The sequence below is a fragment of the Rhododendron vialii genome, chromosome 10a (genome assembly GCF_030253575.1).
Source record: "Rhododendron vialii isolate Sample 1 chromosome 10a, ASM3025357v1".
NCBI lineage: Eukaryota > Viridiplantae > Streptophyta > Magnoliopsida > Ericales > Ericaceae > Rhododendron > Rhododendron vialii.
In genome coordinates, this window is record NC_080566.1 from 37281030 (window position 1) to 37295695 (window position 14666).

The window sequence follows — 14666 nt, forward strand, 5'->3', positions numbered from 1 at the left end:
TGCACGAAGAAATCATTATCATCATATATCACAAAAATAGCCTCATACACGAAATAGTACTGTACAATCAGAAAGAACTCCAAACCAACCACTTCCCTATACCACAACCATTAACACAAAAGATGCACATCCAATATCCTCTTCAACACAAGTAACCAAACATTGCAGAAACCAGCTTCGGGCCTGCATGCAAGACTAATTATTAGGTACTTCGAGAAATAATTTACAAGCCGATCGAATCTAATGTTGACCAATCAGTGCTCGATTTGTGAGTTGGTTTTAACCCGAGTGACCGCGAGTATGGTCACAATGTATATATAAGGTTTTTTATGCACTCCATTATGAGTGCATATCCTTCAGGACCTTCACTATTTCCTCAATCAGATCTCCAGTTATCTGGGATTCCATCTCTTTCCCCAAAGAATCAATGTCATCGTTCATCAAACCCGCCCAGGGGGTGGAACGCAGATCTCTGGCCAACATACTATCAATCGAGTAAAAACATTTGTCTGACGGCGGGTATAAATGTCCACAAATGATCTCCCACACGCTATGCAATAACTTCCTTCCACGCAGAGGTCGACTTGTGGGACACATACCCGTCTTCCTGAATCTAGACACGGTCACTGGTGGTCCGAGAACAATTGTGAGTGCCTCATTTAGCAAATCAAGTAATAACTTATGATCCACATTGTCTCTTTTGGATCCTTCACTATCCTTCTTGGTCGTGTTCCTATAAGACTCCTCCAGTTCTTCAAAGATCCGGTTACTTATCGGTTTTGCAAATGGATCCCACCTCGATAAAACTTTCTCTGATGAGCCCTTGTACAGACCGGAAGCAACAAGCAAGTCTCTTACGTAAGCTTCTGCTTCATCCTCCAACTCCATTTCAGCTTCCAACGTATGCTCTTGAATGATTGTCTCCTTCGGACAACCAGAATCGAGTTCGTTCAGTTGCCTCCGCAACTCTGCATAATCACCAAGCAGAAAATGTCATAAATACTCTCAAAACCAGCTGCTTTTATTATTAATTCTTTACAATATTAAATCTCCATGTGTCCAATATATGCAACGTATCTACGTAAAAAAAATACAATCTCAAAGTTCAAACTTCATGAGTACGTTTGATGGCCTGATATGGAACAATTTGAAAGAACAAAGAAACTTATAAAATCTAGTGTATGGAAAGGGAAATATGAACATTGTCTTTGCAAGAAATATTCAAGTAAGCCTACATTTGATGTTCCAAAGCCATCATGAGATAAATGATCAAAGTTGTATGTGAGAACATAATAATCCAGAGTGAAGTCAGCAATGCATGATCAACATATAATACAAAATAATACTACTTGTGAATTAGGTGTAAAAACTAAGAGCATCCGCAATGGTAATAATCAAAACCAATAATCAAAATGTGCCACGTCAGCATTTGATTATCCATTTAGTCCATAATCAAACTTAATAATCTCTATCTCCATATTGGTTATTTTTGCATCCCTAACCAAAAAAAATCTCACAATACACAATACACATTTGTCCAATCGCAAATGAGTTCCAATCACGCACCCGACCACACCAAATTACTCGTCTCGATGAGACGATTCCAATATTGGGTGTTTTTGAATTTTTGAGTTTTGAGTTTGGAAAATGAGTTTGGTTATTGAGTTTTGGTTATTGGTAAAAGTTGTTAAGTTTGGTTATGGAATAGGTGGAATTTGGTTATTTGTTAAAATACTAGTAACTTTGCTTACTACAATGTGGGGTATTTTTTGAGCATTGTTGTTAAATTTGCTTATCTACGCTCATTTTACTTATTACAATGGGGATGCTCTAAAAGACATGAATTATGCCATACCAGTTAGATTAGAGCTAATCTCTCTGAAAGCCTGAGGCATGGAATCATCCAGTGGTGAAAGATCTGATGTTGATGTTGAACTAAGATGATCTGCTGCCCTCCAAAACTCCTCATGATTGCTGCTGCACACAGATGCAGGGCTCGGTGGCACCTCAGTGGAGTTCTCCTAAAACCACGATACGATGTCAATAAAGAAGGAACCAACAAATAGATTCAAAATTTTCTTGTTTTTCGATTTAGAAACCTACACGAGATCCTTCATGCCTCTCTCTGAGATTCATCACTACCGTTGGTCCACTTGTGATATCTTTCAAGGAACTACACTCATACTTGCGTGGCTGCTCCGCTGACTGGATCTTTCTACTGAACAGCCTCCCCCGGAGAATGAAACTGTATTTAAAACTGGAAACTTTTTCTTTAAAATTGAACCTTTCCTTCTTCCGCTTCTTTTTCAAGTCCACGGCTGCACTTTCAATAGCTTCATGCTTCCTCCTGATGTGGGCTCCAGTTAAAATATGGCGGTCCTCGAGAAGCAGCTTCCCAAATGATGTTCCTGATACCGGGGCTGACAAAGATCTAACGAGATTCATAGGAGACAAATCTCTATGATGCATTGAATAGTCGTCAGAACCACGTCTGAATGATCTGGTTTGCATTTCAGGTTCATCTTCTACAATGTCGCTGCAGCTCAACTTACTTGAGCTGCTACAGGGAACTGTCGGGTTATGCAAACTTGTTTCTCCCTTTAGAACATTCCTCAGCCTCTCAGCTAAAAGTCTTCTAGTATCTCTGTTGATAAACTCAGGAGAACCTGGGCCATTATTCTGTATCTCACTTCTATAAGATCTTGTGGATTCTGATCTAAGCAAATTCCTTCCAATATCTCTAGTTACACTTTCTCTTACCTGCTTTGCTATTCTTTGAGCTATTTCTTTTGGATCAGATGGCTTTTCGGTATATGGGGTCTCAATTCCGCCCCCTCTGATCATGTTTCCACTTTGAACTTTCCCTTGCAACTCATATTTCAGTCTTTGCTTTACCTCCTCAAGAAAATGTTCCATACTGCCTCTCTCTTCTGAAGTGCCGGACGAACTTACCCAGGACTCATCCATGCTGCTAATGCGGTCAATGCCAGGCCTCAGAATCACTATTTTTGTTGGAGCAGAAGAAATGTCAAAATCTCTACGTAGGGTTCTACTCCTTAAAGAACTCCTTAAAGAATGTGATTCCTTCTGCTCTGATGGAAAAAATTCCCTTCCGTATGCCTGATGTTGTAACTCACCTCCTTCTGGTGACCTTTCTTTTACAGCAAGGCTTTTAAGTTCGACAGGCTTCTTCTCACTTCTTGTAATTCTACTTGAATTTCCACATAAAGCAATCTTTTCCATGTTGAGGTTCTCCTGAGCAAGAACCTGGCTGGGAATTCTGTCAAGTTCAATAGCCTTTGTGCATTCCCTAAACCTTGCTGCTTGCCACGCTTCAAATTCTTTCTTAAACTTCTGGAGCTCCTCCTCTTGAGGATGTTCTCGAGGCCTTGGTTTTTTCAACTTCATGCTAACATGCTGATGGTTGGGATTTCTATCCTCATCATGTTGATCAACCTTTATCTGTTTTGAAGAATTTGAGTTCTGATGAACGTTGCCTCTGGAGCTTTTTTTGTTATTTTCCTTATTTTGGAGACTCGTTCTTGGCTTTTCATTCCTTTTTACAGCGTCCTGGGATTCAGTTTTGGTTTCTAAAGGTAGCATATCCATTCCCATCAGACGAGCGACAACGCTTGGTGCATTTCGTCTGTTGTTTGGTCTTTTGGATATCTCTTCATTGATCAATTTCTTCATTGAAGCCTCCGTTGGATAAGAGTTCTCAGACCACTCACTTCTGACTTCGTAAGAATACTGAAAAAAGTAACATAGCAAAGTACAAGTGAATAAAGACCACAAACGCATACAAAGCAAAACAAGAGAAAGATGGGATATAGAGCAATTGGCTGTTGGAAATATTGGATTGTTGACCGCCTATTCATCTAAAAGCCTAAGTTGTTAGAAAGAACCGTAACTTCAACTTTTATACACTGACATGCAGTCACGTTTGGCCAAACTCTCCTCCTGATGGGGGAACATATGTAAGAGTCATTACTATGTCAGAATAATCATAACACATGCGAGATTCAAATGTAGGATCAACGGCTTTTTAGAATACCATGCAATCCATCCAACTTGAAACTAGCAACTACTGAGTAACAAGGTTCATACACTGGTTCGAGAGGTGGTTTTTAACAATATTGGACAAGATCTGACACTCCCCTGCTTGTGCAATCCTCACTAGCACATGTGGCGGTAAATACAGTGCCCTAGCAATATGATTGCACTGGATTGAAGTCAACTTATGGTACAAACAAGAGGAAGTCAACTTACAGTACAAGCAAGAGGAAGTCAACTACTATGAAACAAAAATCTCTCAAAGAATCTGTAACCCTGCCACAAACTAAAAAAATTCAACAAGGACCACTTCCCAGTTCAAGCGATCTCCTAAAAGCCACACCATATAATTTGAGAAGAAATGAAGACAAAAAAAAAAGGGGTAGAGAAAAATGAAATTCCTGGCCACTTCAACTACCATTCACATCAAATGCTGACACCTATGCTTTCTTAGTCATAATTTCATGATGCAGTGCAAATAACAGAAAGCCCAAACCATACCATGATACATAGCTAAAACAAGATAAGATATGTGATGAGATTAATACCGGTATAATGTCTCCATCAGCAAAATAGCTTTGTGAAGTTTCTACTGGCAGTTCCAAGCTGTTTCGAGGAGCCTCTAGGCCTGCAGAGCAGTTATGTTGGTGGCGTTACACTTCTAGTTCAAGAAGCACAAAATAAATCCAGCGGGGGGAGTGTGTCGAACACAATGTGGCACTGGTGAAAATAACTTTCTACAACTTATGGTAAGCAATAAAGATTCTAAGACAAACTGAATTGATTGTATAAAAGGAAGTGTGCCTTCCCTTGTAAACCATTCAGATTGGCACCAGTCCAACCCAAGATAGCATCAGTGTGATGCATGTATACAAAACTCATAGCCCGGTAGAAGTATTCTACGATTCACTGGTGAAAATGACCTAACAATCTACTATCTTTTCATGGTTAGCAATTTAAACTACTATTCCATTGGACCGACTATTTTAAGTAGGCTGAGGAATTTTGTGCATCATGATTGGTCATGTAGCCAGCTTAACCCCACAGGTTCTTTTCCACCATACCCTGCTCTGATGCAAAAAAAGAAAAAGCATAAAAGAGGGAAACAATGAACTTACCACCACTTTGTCTCTTCTGTGTGATAACTTTCCTTGCCATGTTGCCCTGATTGAAGTCAAAAAGTTGTGGTAATCCTCCCATGCACCCAGCGGATCATACCCACAGCCACAACGTCCTTCGTAGTATAACTATGTTTTGCCCCACGAGATTCACTGTTACCATTTCTCATCGAGCAAATACAGCGCCAAAAAAAAAATTTACATCTGCGAAGTCGCAATGCAGATTGTTAGTAAATTACTAAAATCCGACTGTCATGCATAGCTCAAAAGGCAAGAGAGGATCAACCATGAGTTTTCCACAATACAGCCCAATTACGCATCACTGTATAACCAGAAAGGTCCAAGAAATCATGCCTCTCAATAAACTAGTACTTGATATCCTCTCTATCAAGGGAAGGACATTAAAGATGGTTTTATCTCCTGCACCCCCCTTAAAAAAGACTAAGGGGTATAATGAATTGCTACATCATGGTGAGTTCTGTTTATAACTTCAATCCGTGAGCGAGATTGTCTCTCTGGCATAATGTAAGTGTTACGAAATCTTGTAAATGTGATGAGACCATAAACAAAGACACAGAGCAATTGTCTTGCACGAACACACAAAAAAAAAAAAAAAACATCAAGAGAGATTATTTGGAATGCAGTTTTTTTTTTGGAAAGGCTTTTGGAATGCAGTTTGCACAACAAATAAATTTTTGTTCGAACTTACACACCAAAAAATCAAACTTCATTAAAAGTTCAGATTCTGAAGAATCGACTGAATGATCAGGATATGCTACCAGGGTCGCAAAATCGAGAATCATAAGCTCCAGAAAATAAAGACGGGAAACTCAAAACACTCTGTCACGAAGTACCAAAACCAATGCTTTAAAGAGAGAGCATCCAAGCGACACCAAATAATAATCCGAAAAAGAGCAAAGTACGAACATGGATCTCAGAGTAGCAAATTTGATTAATCAAATTTCATATACGACACCTAAACGAGTAAAATTATATAACAAAAAGAACGAAAACGTCAACAAATTTGACAAGTTAAAACCGTTCCATAACCTCGAGTAATTTCTCACAATCCGGTTCACAGAAACCACTAAAAAGTAGTCAATCGAAAACAGTTACCATCCACAATTGTCAATTGAAGCTGCACCGACGAAATTTTGAAAATTTAAACTCAATACTGAACAGTCGCGAAAAAGAATAAAAATAGAAACTTCAAATGTACCTTTGAAACATCATCACAACGACACAAAAATCGAACGGAAACTAACAAATTTGATACGTTAAAATTTTCCCCAAAACCGTTCCATTACCTTGAGAGCAATTCAACTCTGTTCTCCTATTTCGATTCATTTACCGGCCAAAATCGACAAAAATAAAACTGGATACTAAACAAAGAGATCGAATGTACCTCTGTAAGATCACAACGATAGCAAAAGGAACGGAAATTAAAGGACTTCATAAGTTCAAATTTCTACAAAACAGTTCCATAAACAATTTAAAAACGAAACGACAACGCAATTGAAGCAGCGCAATTAGACTGAATTCTCCTGTTTCGATTTAAAGAGCCTCTGAAAAAAAGGCAATCGGGAACATTTACCGGCTGGAATCGAAGCTGTAGGCGAATGTTAAACTTGGATGGGAAACTGAACAGTCGTCAAGAGAATTAATAAGAATTTGAAAGTGCCTTTGAAGGATCACAACCGACGTAAATGGGATACCAACCAGAGAATTCTCAGGTCCGAAGTCAAGGCGTTTAACAAAGACTGACATCCACCGCATTGAAGAGAGAGAGAGAGAGAGAGAGAGAGAGAGAATTTTCAAAGGTGGTTAACAATAATGGAAAGGGAATTAAGAAACGGAGAAAAGGTGAGCTTTATGAGAGAGAGAGGGAGAGAGAGAGAGAGAGGCCATTGCTGGAATTCACACACGCGACCAGAAAGCGAAGGGGTTTGGGTTTTAGTACTATCCTTAATTTAAATGCGGGAAAGGGACGGAGGAATCGTGTAGAGCGTGGACCGCTGAATGTAGGTGGTCTTAATCAATCGGTGCCGTTTAAATTTACTGTGTGAAATGAACTCTACGACGTTTTGACATGTTATGGGGTCCAGGAACCAAGATTATGCGACTAATTATTCAGTAGTTCGGGAGTACCGCCACGTGGTCTCCAAATCAATTTAAGAATTACACACTTACGTGGGATCTAAACATTTAGTCATAGTTTCAACAAGAATGTGTGATGGTAAAGTAATTCGGAGCACCACGTGACGATGCTCCCATACTGTTATATAATTTCACTATGCGAAAGGGGACTTGGGAGCTGCTGTAGCATTCAGTTGAAAGAATTAAACACTTCCGTGAAAGAATTATTTTAAAATTTGGATCATTGATTATCGAGAAAAACGATAAAATTGAACGCTACTGAATGTTATCCCTAAGCCCCCCATGTGGAGGATACTTTTTGTTTTCCTCGGTAGAAAATGTGGGTATAGCAGCCAACGTATTTGACTATCTTGGGGTGACCATAGGAGAATCCGCCCGCCTTAAAATATTTGGAAAGTAAATAGTCCGTATTTGTCGTGCACCATGTCGTCTATCACCAAAACCCCACCAAACTGCAAGTGAATATGAAACCCTACTACCAAACCATTTGGTCCTAAGTCGACTCGAAAGATCGACGGGCTCGGAAGGGTCTTAACTCGGTTGCCTCGGTCACTTGAATTACCAACCCGATGGTATGTGGAGGATACTCGTTATTGTCACGAGGTGGTCCTTGAACCAGTATATTCTCCCAAGGTTAATACTAATAGCTAGGGCAGAGATATCTATTGACAGAGGAAGCCCCATCCCTGCCCTGGTTTGTCTGTCTAGTGGTTTTTGAGTCTTGACCATGGTGCAAAGAGAGTTTGTACCTTCTTTTTTTTTTTTTTTTTTTAAGGAAAAAGAAGGCTGCCTCTGCACCTTGAAATGCTTTGTTTTTGAGATAGATTCTTGTCGTTTTGGATATGATCCACATGGGAGTCTCTATGAGGTCAAAGACAGAGTGGAAGGCATGAGAATGGAACTCCATTGGACTGAATCTTAATATATAAATTGTGTGCCATTTACGGTTTTTTCCTAATGTTGGGTGTTTCGAGCCAGTTTGCGTGCACCTCGGACTAATTCTTACCTCCCTTCCTACAGTATTTTGACACGTTTAACCATGGGGATGAGATGACCCTAATAATTATTGGCAAGAAAAATTAAACCTAAGACCCTTGGGAAGGACTAGCAAATTCCTAAGTCTCATACCGAGACTGTAGTACACGGGATTTGGAGAAGACGAGTGTTTAGTCTCATATTGGTTACGGGCTAGAGCCTCACTTGGTATATTAACACCCACTAAATATTACATGGTACTTTCTTGGGTATTTCTTTTTATTAAGTCCAAGTGTTTTGGTGATTTGCCAACCCCTTGGATTGATAATTAAATTGGGTGTTTAGACTATTGTTTTGGTTCTTTATCTTATAGCTTGGGTAGCGTTCATGTAAAGTTCCCTACTCCTAAAAGGAGAACCTAGGGTTTGTGGTGTGTCTATGCACAAAGCACTTAATGAGGGTCTTTTATGGCCTTATTATTGGGGCAATTTCGTGGGAACCATTCAATTTTCAAGGCTCATTCGATGTTGGTAATGATGCTAAAATTCAAGTTAATTAAATTAGGGGATTTCATTCGGCTTGAAACAATAAACTATTAGGTAAATATGCTCATTAATATACCGACTGGTAACCAAAAAGTGATTGGTTTAATGGATTAAGTGCTTAGAATTCCTCATTGAATTACTAGAGTTTTTTTTTTTTTTTTTTGATCCGCAATTACTAGAGTTCAAGTCTCCATAATCGTTTAGCGGACATAAATATCTCTATATCTTCTTTTTTTGTGCCAATCAATATGTGATCAACGTCATTCGAACTTAAAGCTAAAAGCGACGGACTTGTCCATAAATACTATGCATGTACATTACTCAACAACCCAAAAAAATTAACGTATCGTATCAAAGCACCAAACCCATATAAAATGAAACAAACAGCTTTGGGTTCATTGATTTTAGAAGAGTGTTAGGTACCTAGAAAAATTACCCTAAAATTATCTAGAATTGAAAATCGATGATCCAGATTTACTACTAGGTAAGTTTTCATGGTACATAGAATTTCTGTTGATCTTATCCCTGATAGGAGACATCGAGAAGCACATGAAACATCACTTGGCGATGCTCTAAGATGCAATTATTGTAATAGTAGTAATTTGTTTCAATCCATTTCTCTTGCAACTTGCAAGACGACTTCGTTTTGACAGGATGAGATTGAAGGGTGTTGGTGTCGTCCACGTAGAGGACAGAGCGGGGTGTAGGCCACAGGGTCCCGCTTGTAGAAGAATAGAATCCGAACCGTCCGTACGGTATTGGACCCCTCCTACGACTCTAGAGTGGTGCTAGTACCACACCCATTTTCACACCCAAACACACACCCACCACTCACATGAGTGGTGGGTCCCACACACACTACGCACTTTAGTGTGTGTATGGGGCCCACCACTCATGTGAGTGTGGGTGTGTGTTTGGGTATGAAAATGGGTGTGGCACTAGAATTATTGGAGGCACTTGTTTCTAGTGTAACGTACTTTTCGGGCCTTTTTTTTTTTTCTTATTTAATTTTTTTCCGCGTCTGTTAATGTTGTGTTTAACTTTTACGGAGCATGAATGATTGATTTTGTAGGAAGAATCGAAAAAGTAAATTTTTTTAACTTTCACCTAAATTTTTGCATAAATATACAAGAAAAAGCTTCAAAATCTGTCTTTTGGATTTTTGAGCTTTATCTTAGATATTTTCAAAAATATTTAGAAAAAAATCATACTCTCTCCATCCCGATTTGTTTGTTCAATCTTGTATTTTCAACTTATTAAGGAAACCAAATTTGATCTATTGATTTGAAAATTTACATAATCTCATTTATTGATTTTGAAATTTGACAGTCAATTTGGGACATTCATAAGTCAAAAAGGGGACAAACAAATCAGGACGGATGGAGTAATATTTTACTTTTTCAATTTGTCTTGCGAGACGAATTGATAATCCACAAAATTTAGGCACGAAACTACTAGACACACAAAAAAAATTGAATAATAACAAAACAAGAAAAATTCCAAAAAAAAACTTAGTGGAACGAGACCTTAATTTATTGCACAAATATGGAGAATTGTATTATATAGTACTACTAGTGATTTATTTTTTCTTAAAAATAGGGATTGGGAAAAAAGCATCTAAAAAGAACAGCTCAAAAAGAGAGAGAACATTTGCTTTTCTGCTCAGTGCTCACGACACCTCCTCCATTTGGCGGCAATTTAAAACCGTATAACCGAATGTGTTGGTTACACTCTACGCCGACGGCGTGCCTTTTCGGCTGTACCCATCCCCCATCTCTAACCTTTTTTTAATTATATTTTGGGCCAATTTTTCGGGCTAGTTTTTGCGCACTTTAACTAATACTACTGAGGAACCAATCGCACTGTTTATTAGCGGAAACCCCGTGGACTAGTTCCAAATGAGTTGATACTTGATAGTAACATCTAAGAAATTTCAAATCTGATACCGAAGGAGAGAGCAAAATCATAAGTCTCAGGTCTTGATCACCCGTTCAATCCCTTGAACCTTGGCAACTCGCTTGACTTGTTTGTTTGCCGGTCCTCTTTGCTCATGATCCTAGAAAAAGAATGGACGACGATGGGATGGAACGATCTGATTTCTTTATGTCAAAATTTGTGGACCAATATGTTAATATGAAGATAGACTAAGAAGTTCTAGGAAAAAATCAGATGTCGGAGCGGAGCGGAATAAGTGGAAGCTTTCACTCTCGTGGACGTACCTGGTATTGGGGAACCACGTATATTCTATGTTGATTTCTTTGTTGTTTTCTATTCGCATATCGTGTGTGTGTGTGTGTGTGTTTCATGTCATTTTGCGCCTACCTCAATTAATTTTTAGAAAGTTAATTTCACAATTCATCAATGGAGCACCTTTTTTAAAACTAAATAGAATTCCGTAGGAAGCTCCACCCTTAAAAACCTGAATAGGAACTAGCCTCACGGGAATTGCTATCAGCTAAGAAGTTTCCAACGTGATTCCTAAGAGAGAGAACCCTCCAAATCTCTTATCTTAACCATCATGCAACCCTCTTGGGTAGGGTTAGCTGCGAATGAACCGAGTGGTTCATGGATTGTTCGAGACTTGAATTGGTAAAATCTTGCTCAAGTTTGATTTGAGTACTAAACGAAACGAACTTCAACCTCAATTTTAGTCCTGTTTAATAAATAAGTCGAGCCTAAACCAATTAATATTCAGATCGATTAAACTCGCGAACGTGGAGCTTATAGATAAATCGAGGTGGGCATTTCAAAATTGGACCCAAGTCCTTTGGTCAAAGGAGCTGAACGTGGGATGATAATGAGTAATGAATCTGCTTTTTACTAGTAACATAATTGCGCCGCCTAATAAATTAAGTAAATACTCCTACTAAGTACTGTACGACAACGTTTGTATAGGAACCAAAACCTTGTTATCATAAGGTGCGGCGGAATGTCCCCCTTACTTTTTACTATTCTATCTGTTCCATGTTGAGAGTCCACTGCAAAAAGTCGTATCATTTTTTAAATTAAAAATTCAATTACTTTCGTGTATAATTTTTTAAATTTTTTCACACCAAATTAAAGTACTAATTGAGATCTTTAAAACGGTGCGAAAAAATTTGAAAAATTATACACGAAATTAGTTGTTTTTTTTATTTGAAAAATGGCGAGAGAGAAAGTATGAGACTCTCAATATGAAACGGATGGAGTACTATTTTTGTGACCTTACAAACTGCTCTACTCTTCATTGTTTTTGTCAAACAAACAATGAACTCCCATCTCATACTACTATTTGCATATCAAATGATATGGAAATATAATTAATGCATGTCTCTTGTACAGAGATAGCCAAAGGAGGAGGGGTGAGAGTCCCTCCTAAATTCCCCCACGGTCTTGGATTCCTAGCTATACCGCTTGCGAGTTGCGAGCAGTAGGGATCTTGAAACCAGATGCTGCGGTAGAGGGTGTTTCGTTCCACTCGTATGCACCGTCGTGAGGCTATGGCGACGGATTGTGTTTCTTCGGACTGTGATTAATTCACCATAACGCTTTGTGGGTGACGATCCTAATCGAAACAGATAGTCACAACTGATCATTCCGTAGTGAGTGTAGGAAACCTTGTTGGTCACATTATCCATGGGAGAAAGCTACACTGATCGCCCCTTCCCGTCCTTTTACTTGGCAAAAAAAAAAAATGTCTCCTTAAAATGCTTAATTAGATATTCAATATTAGTCCTTCTATGTATCTCTTTCTTTCCCAGCTTGTACTATGGTAATTTAGAAAGTCCTGGAATCTTTCTTATATTCTCTCTTTCCTTTTTAGAATATTTTAAAATAAAAAAACTAGACTGGAATAGATGAAATTCTCTTTTTCTTTATAGTTGGGCAAAAGAAGCAAACTTTTCAAGATGCCCAGAAGTCCAGGGTAAAGTAGGGATTGCGGTTGCTACTGTGCAGTGGTATGCGAAGTACTGTGCTGCGCACCACTAAGCTATTGAATCGTGCATCAGACAACTCGGATGCAATCAACGATTGAGAGCCGTTCATTACCGAGATAAAATCTGAGTCGTCGGATGCACGATCCAATGACTCAGAAATACGCAATATAGTGTTGCGCATACCATTGCACAGTACCATCTCCTTTCCGGTAAAGTATATATGGCAAATAAGTGAGGTGTGCGCTGCAAACACCGACAAGGCTATGGGTGTCATATTAGCATCCAAAATGTCCCTTCTTGTAACTGTTTCTAAACATGTACTAGCAACTTTGACGCCGGATGTCGCCTATGGAATTGGGAAATCTAGGGCAAGACCCTGTAAAGCACTATGCAGGGCGCACATGAATTTATCGATTTTGATAATAAATAATTGAGATATAATTTTTAATTATGACCGATAAGAATTATTATTACTGATCATAATTGATTTTTAATTTGGACTGTTGATTGATGAAATCGACAGTTGTGTGTCACTTTACAAGTGCACTATACAGGGGTGCACTATAGCACTCCCGGATCCGTCGCTATAATGGGGAAATTACTTTCACTTCGGGTTCAAAATTAAGTGTACCGACAAAAAGTGAATGTACGATGGTAAAAGTCTCCGAAGTATCACATAACGGTGCTCGAAGGGTAAATAATAATGATGGTGCTTTAGGAGCACTCAATAATCCCTCTGATAGTAATAGACTCAAACCAATGATATTTTTTTGAACACGGATTGTTAAGCAGCTCGACTCTGCAAGTTAAGCTCATGTTTAGCTCGGTGAATATTAGTTGTTGCAAAAACAAGCCAATTTCAATTGCTTTTGGATATGCATGGTTTATTGTATATGTGAGCTCGCATCTATCTTTAGAATCAGTCACAAACTTCCTTTAAGCTCGCATTGTGATTTACGTAATTATATAATAGTCGTTTGAAATCACTTGAAATAGTAACATGACAAACATATTATAACGGTAACTTTCTAGTAAATATTGTACGATAATCGTTTAAAGATCACTTGAAATAGTAACAAGACAAAAGCATAGGGTAACGGTTACTTTGTAAGTAAAATTTTCAATCAAACTTGTACAATTTACTACTAGAATCCATTAAATTTCATGACAATCTCTTGAATTGTCCAAGTTTAGAAGGATGATTGGAAAGTTAGGAAGACCCACAAAGTGGAGTTTCCAACGTTTAAATATAGGGGGAAAAAGGTGGGCAAAGGCTAACCCCTTACAACTCACGAATGAAAGAATATGATGATGGCCTATTTTGTGGGGCTTTAGCTTGTGACTTGTGAGAAAAAGCAATCTTTAGCAAATGATGTGAACAGCATGAGTCATGTGCAGGGAAAGCCTGAGAATCATGAGATCTGAAGTGAGCTTAATCAGTGTTTTTCTTCTTTGTATTATTAAACGCCATTATTGAGTTCGTTGGGCCATCCAAATGGGAACCAAGGTTGGGCCCAACAACATGAAACTTGGCAGCTTTCTTTGCCTTCTTTGGGTGTCCGGGTCAGCTTACACGTGCTTGAGAGATCAATTCCACCTTCCACTAACCTAAGACTCATCTAACATCAAAACAGAGCTCCGCAAGGATTGCCACGTAAAAATTGATGGTAATTCGGATATTTCGAACCTGAGACCTTAACAAGATTTTTGTGCGGTACGTACGAGATTAAGAATTAAGATCTTTGATCTAGGTACAAGATGGGGCCCATAAAGGAGGGTACAGATAGGGATCGATGTTGACTTGACACTTGAAACAAATTAAACAATATCTCATGTTCCTTCTCCACCACGTATTTGTGGGATGCTCGCTACAAGATTAATGGAGATTTTACATGGGATAC

General features: G+C 38.7%; 1 protein-coding gene across 1 annotated transcript; it reads right to left on the minus strand.

Annotated features, from left to right (window-relative positions):
- On the minus strand, positions 1–7109 carry LOC131303979 (uncharacterized). Its single transcript, XM_058331064.1, has 6 exons — positions 6766–7109; positions 5172–5375; positions 4602–4681; positions 2104–3750; positions 1856–2021; positions 1–968 (listed from the first exon to the last, which is right to left on the minus strand). The coding sequence occupies exons 2-6, from the start codon at positions 5251–5253 to the stop codon at positions 340–342; spliced, it is 2604 nt and encodes an 867-aa protein (XP_058187047.1). The 5' UTR covers positions 5254–5375; positions 6766–7109; the 3' UTR covers positions 1–339.
- Between the last annotated feature and the right edge of the window lie 7557 nt (positions 7110–14666).

Coding starts and splice junctions, on each gene's coding strand:
- LOC131303979 (XM_058331064.1), bottom strand. CDS start 5,253: ATGGGAGGATTACCACAACTTTTTGACTTCAATCAGGGCAACATGGCA. Junction 4,682..5,171: donor ACAGAAGAGACAAAGTGGTG/GTAAGTTCATTG, acceptor ACTGCTCTGCAG/GCCTAGAGGCTCCTCGAAAC. Junction 2,022..2,103: donor AGAGGCATGAAGGATCTCGT/GTAGGTTTCTAA, acceptor TCGTGGTTTTAG/GAGAACTCCACTGAGGTGCC.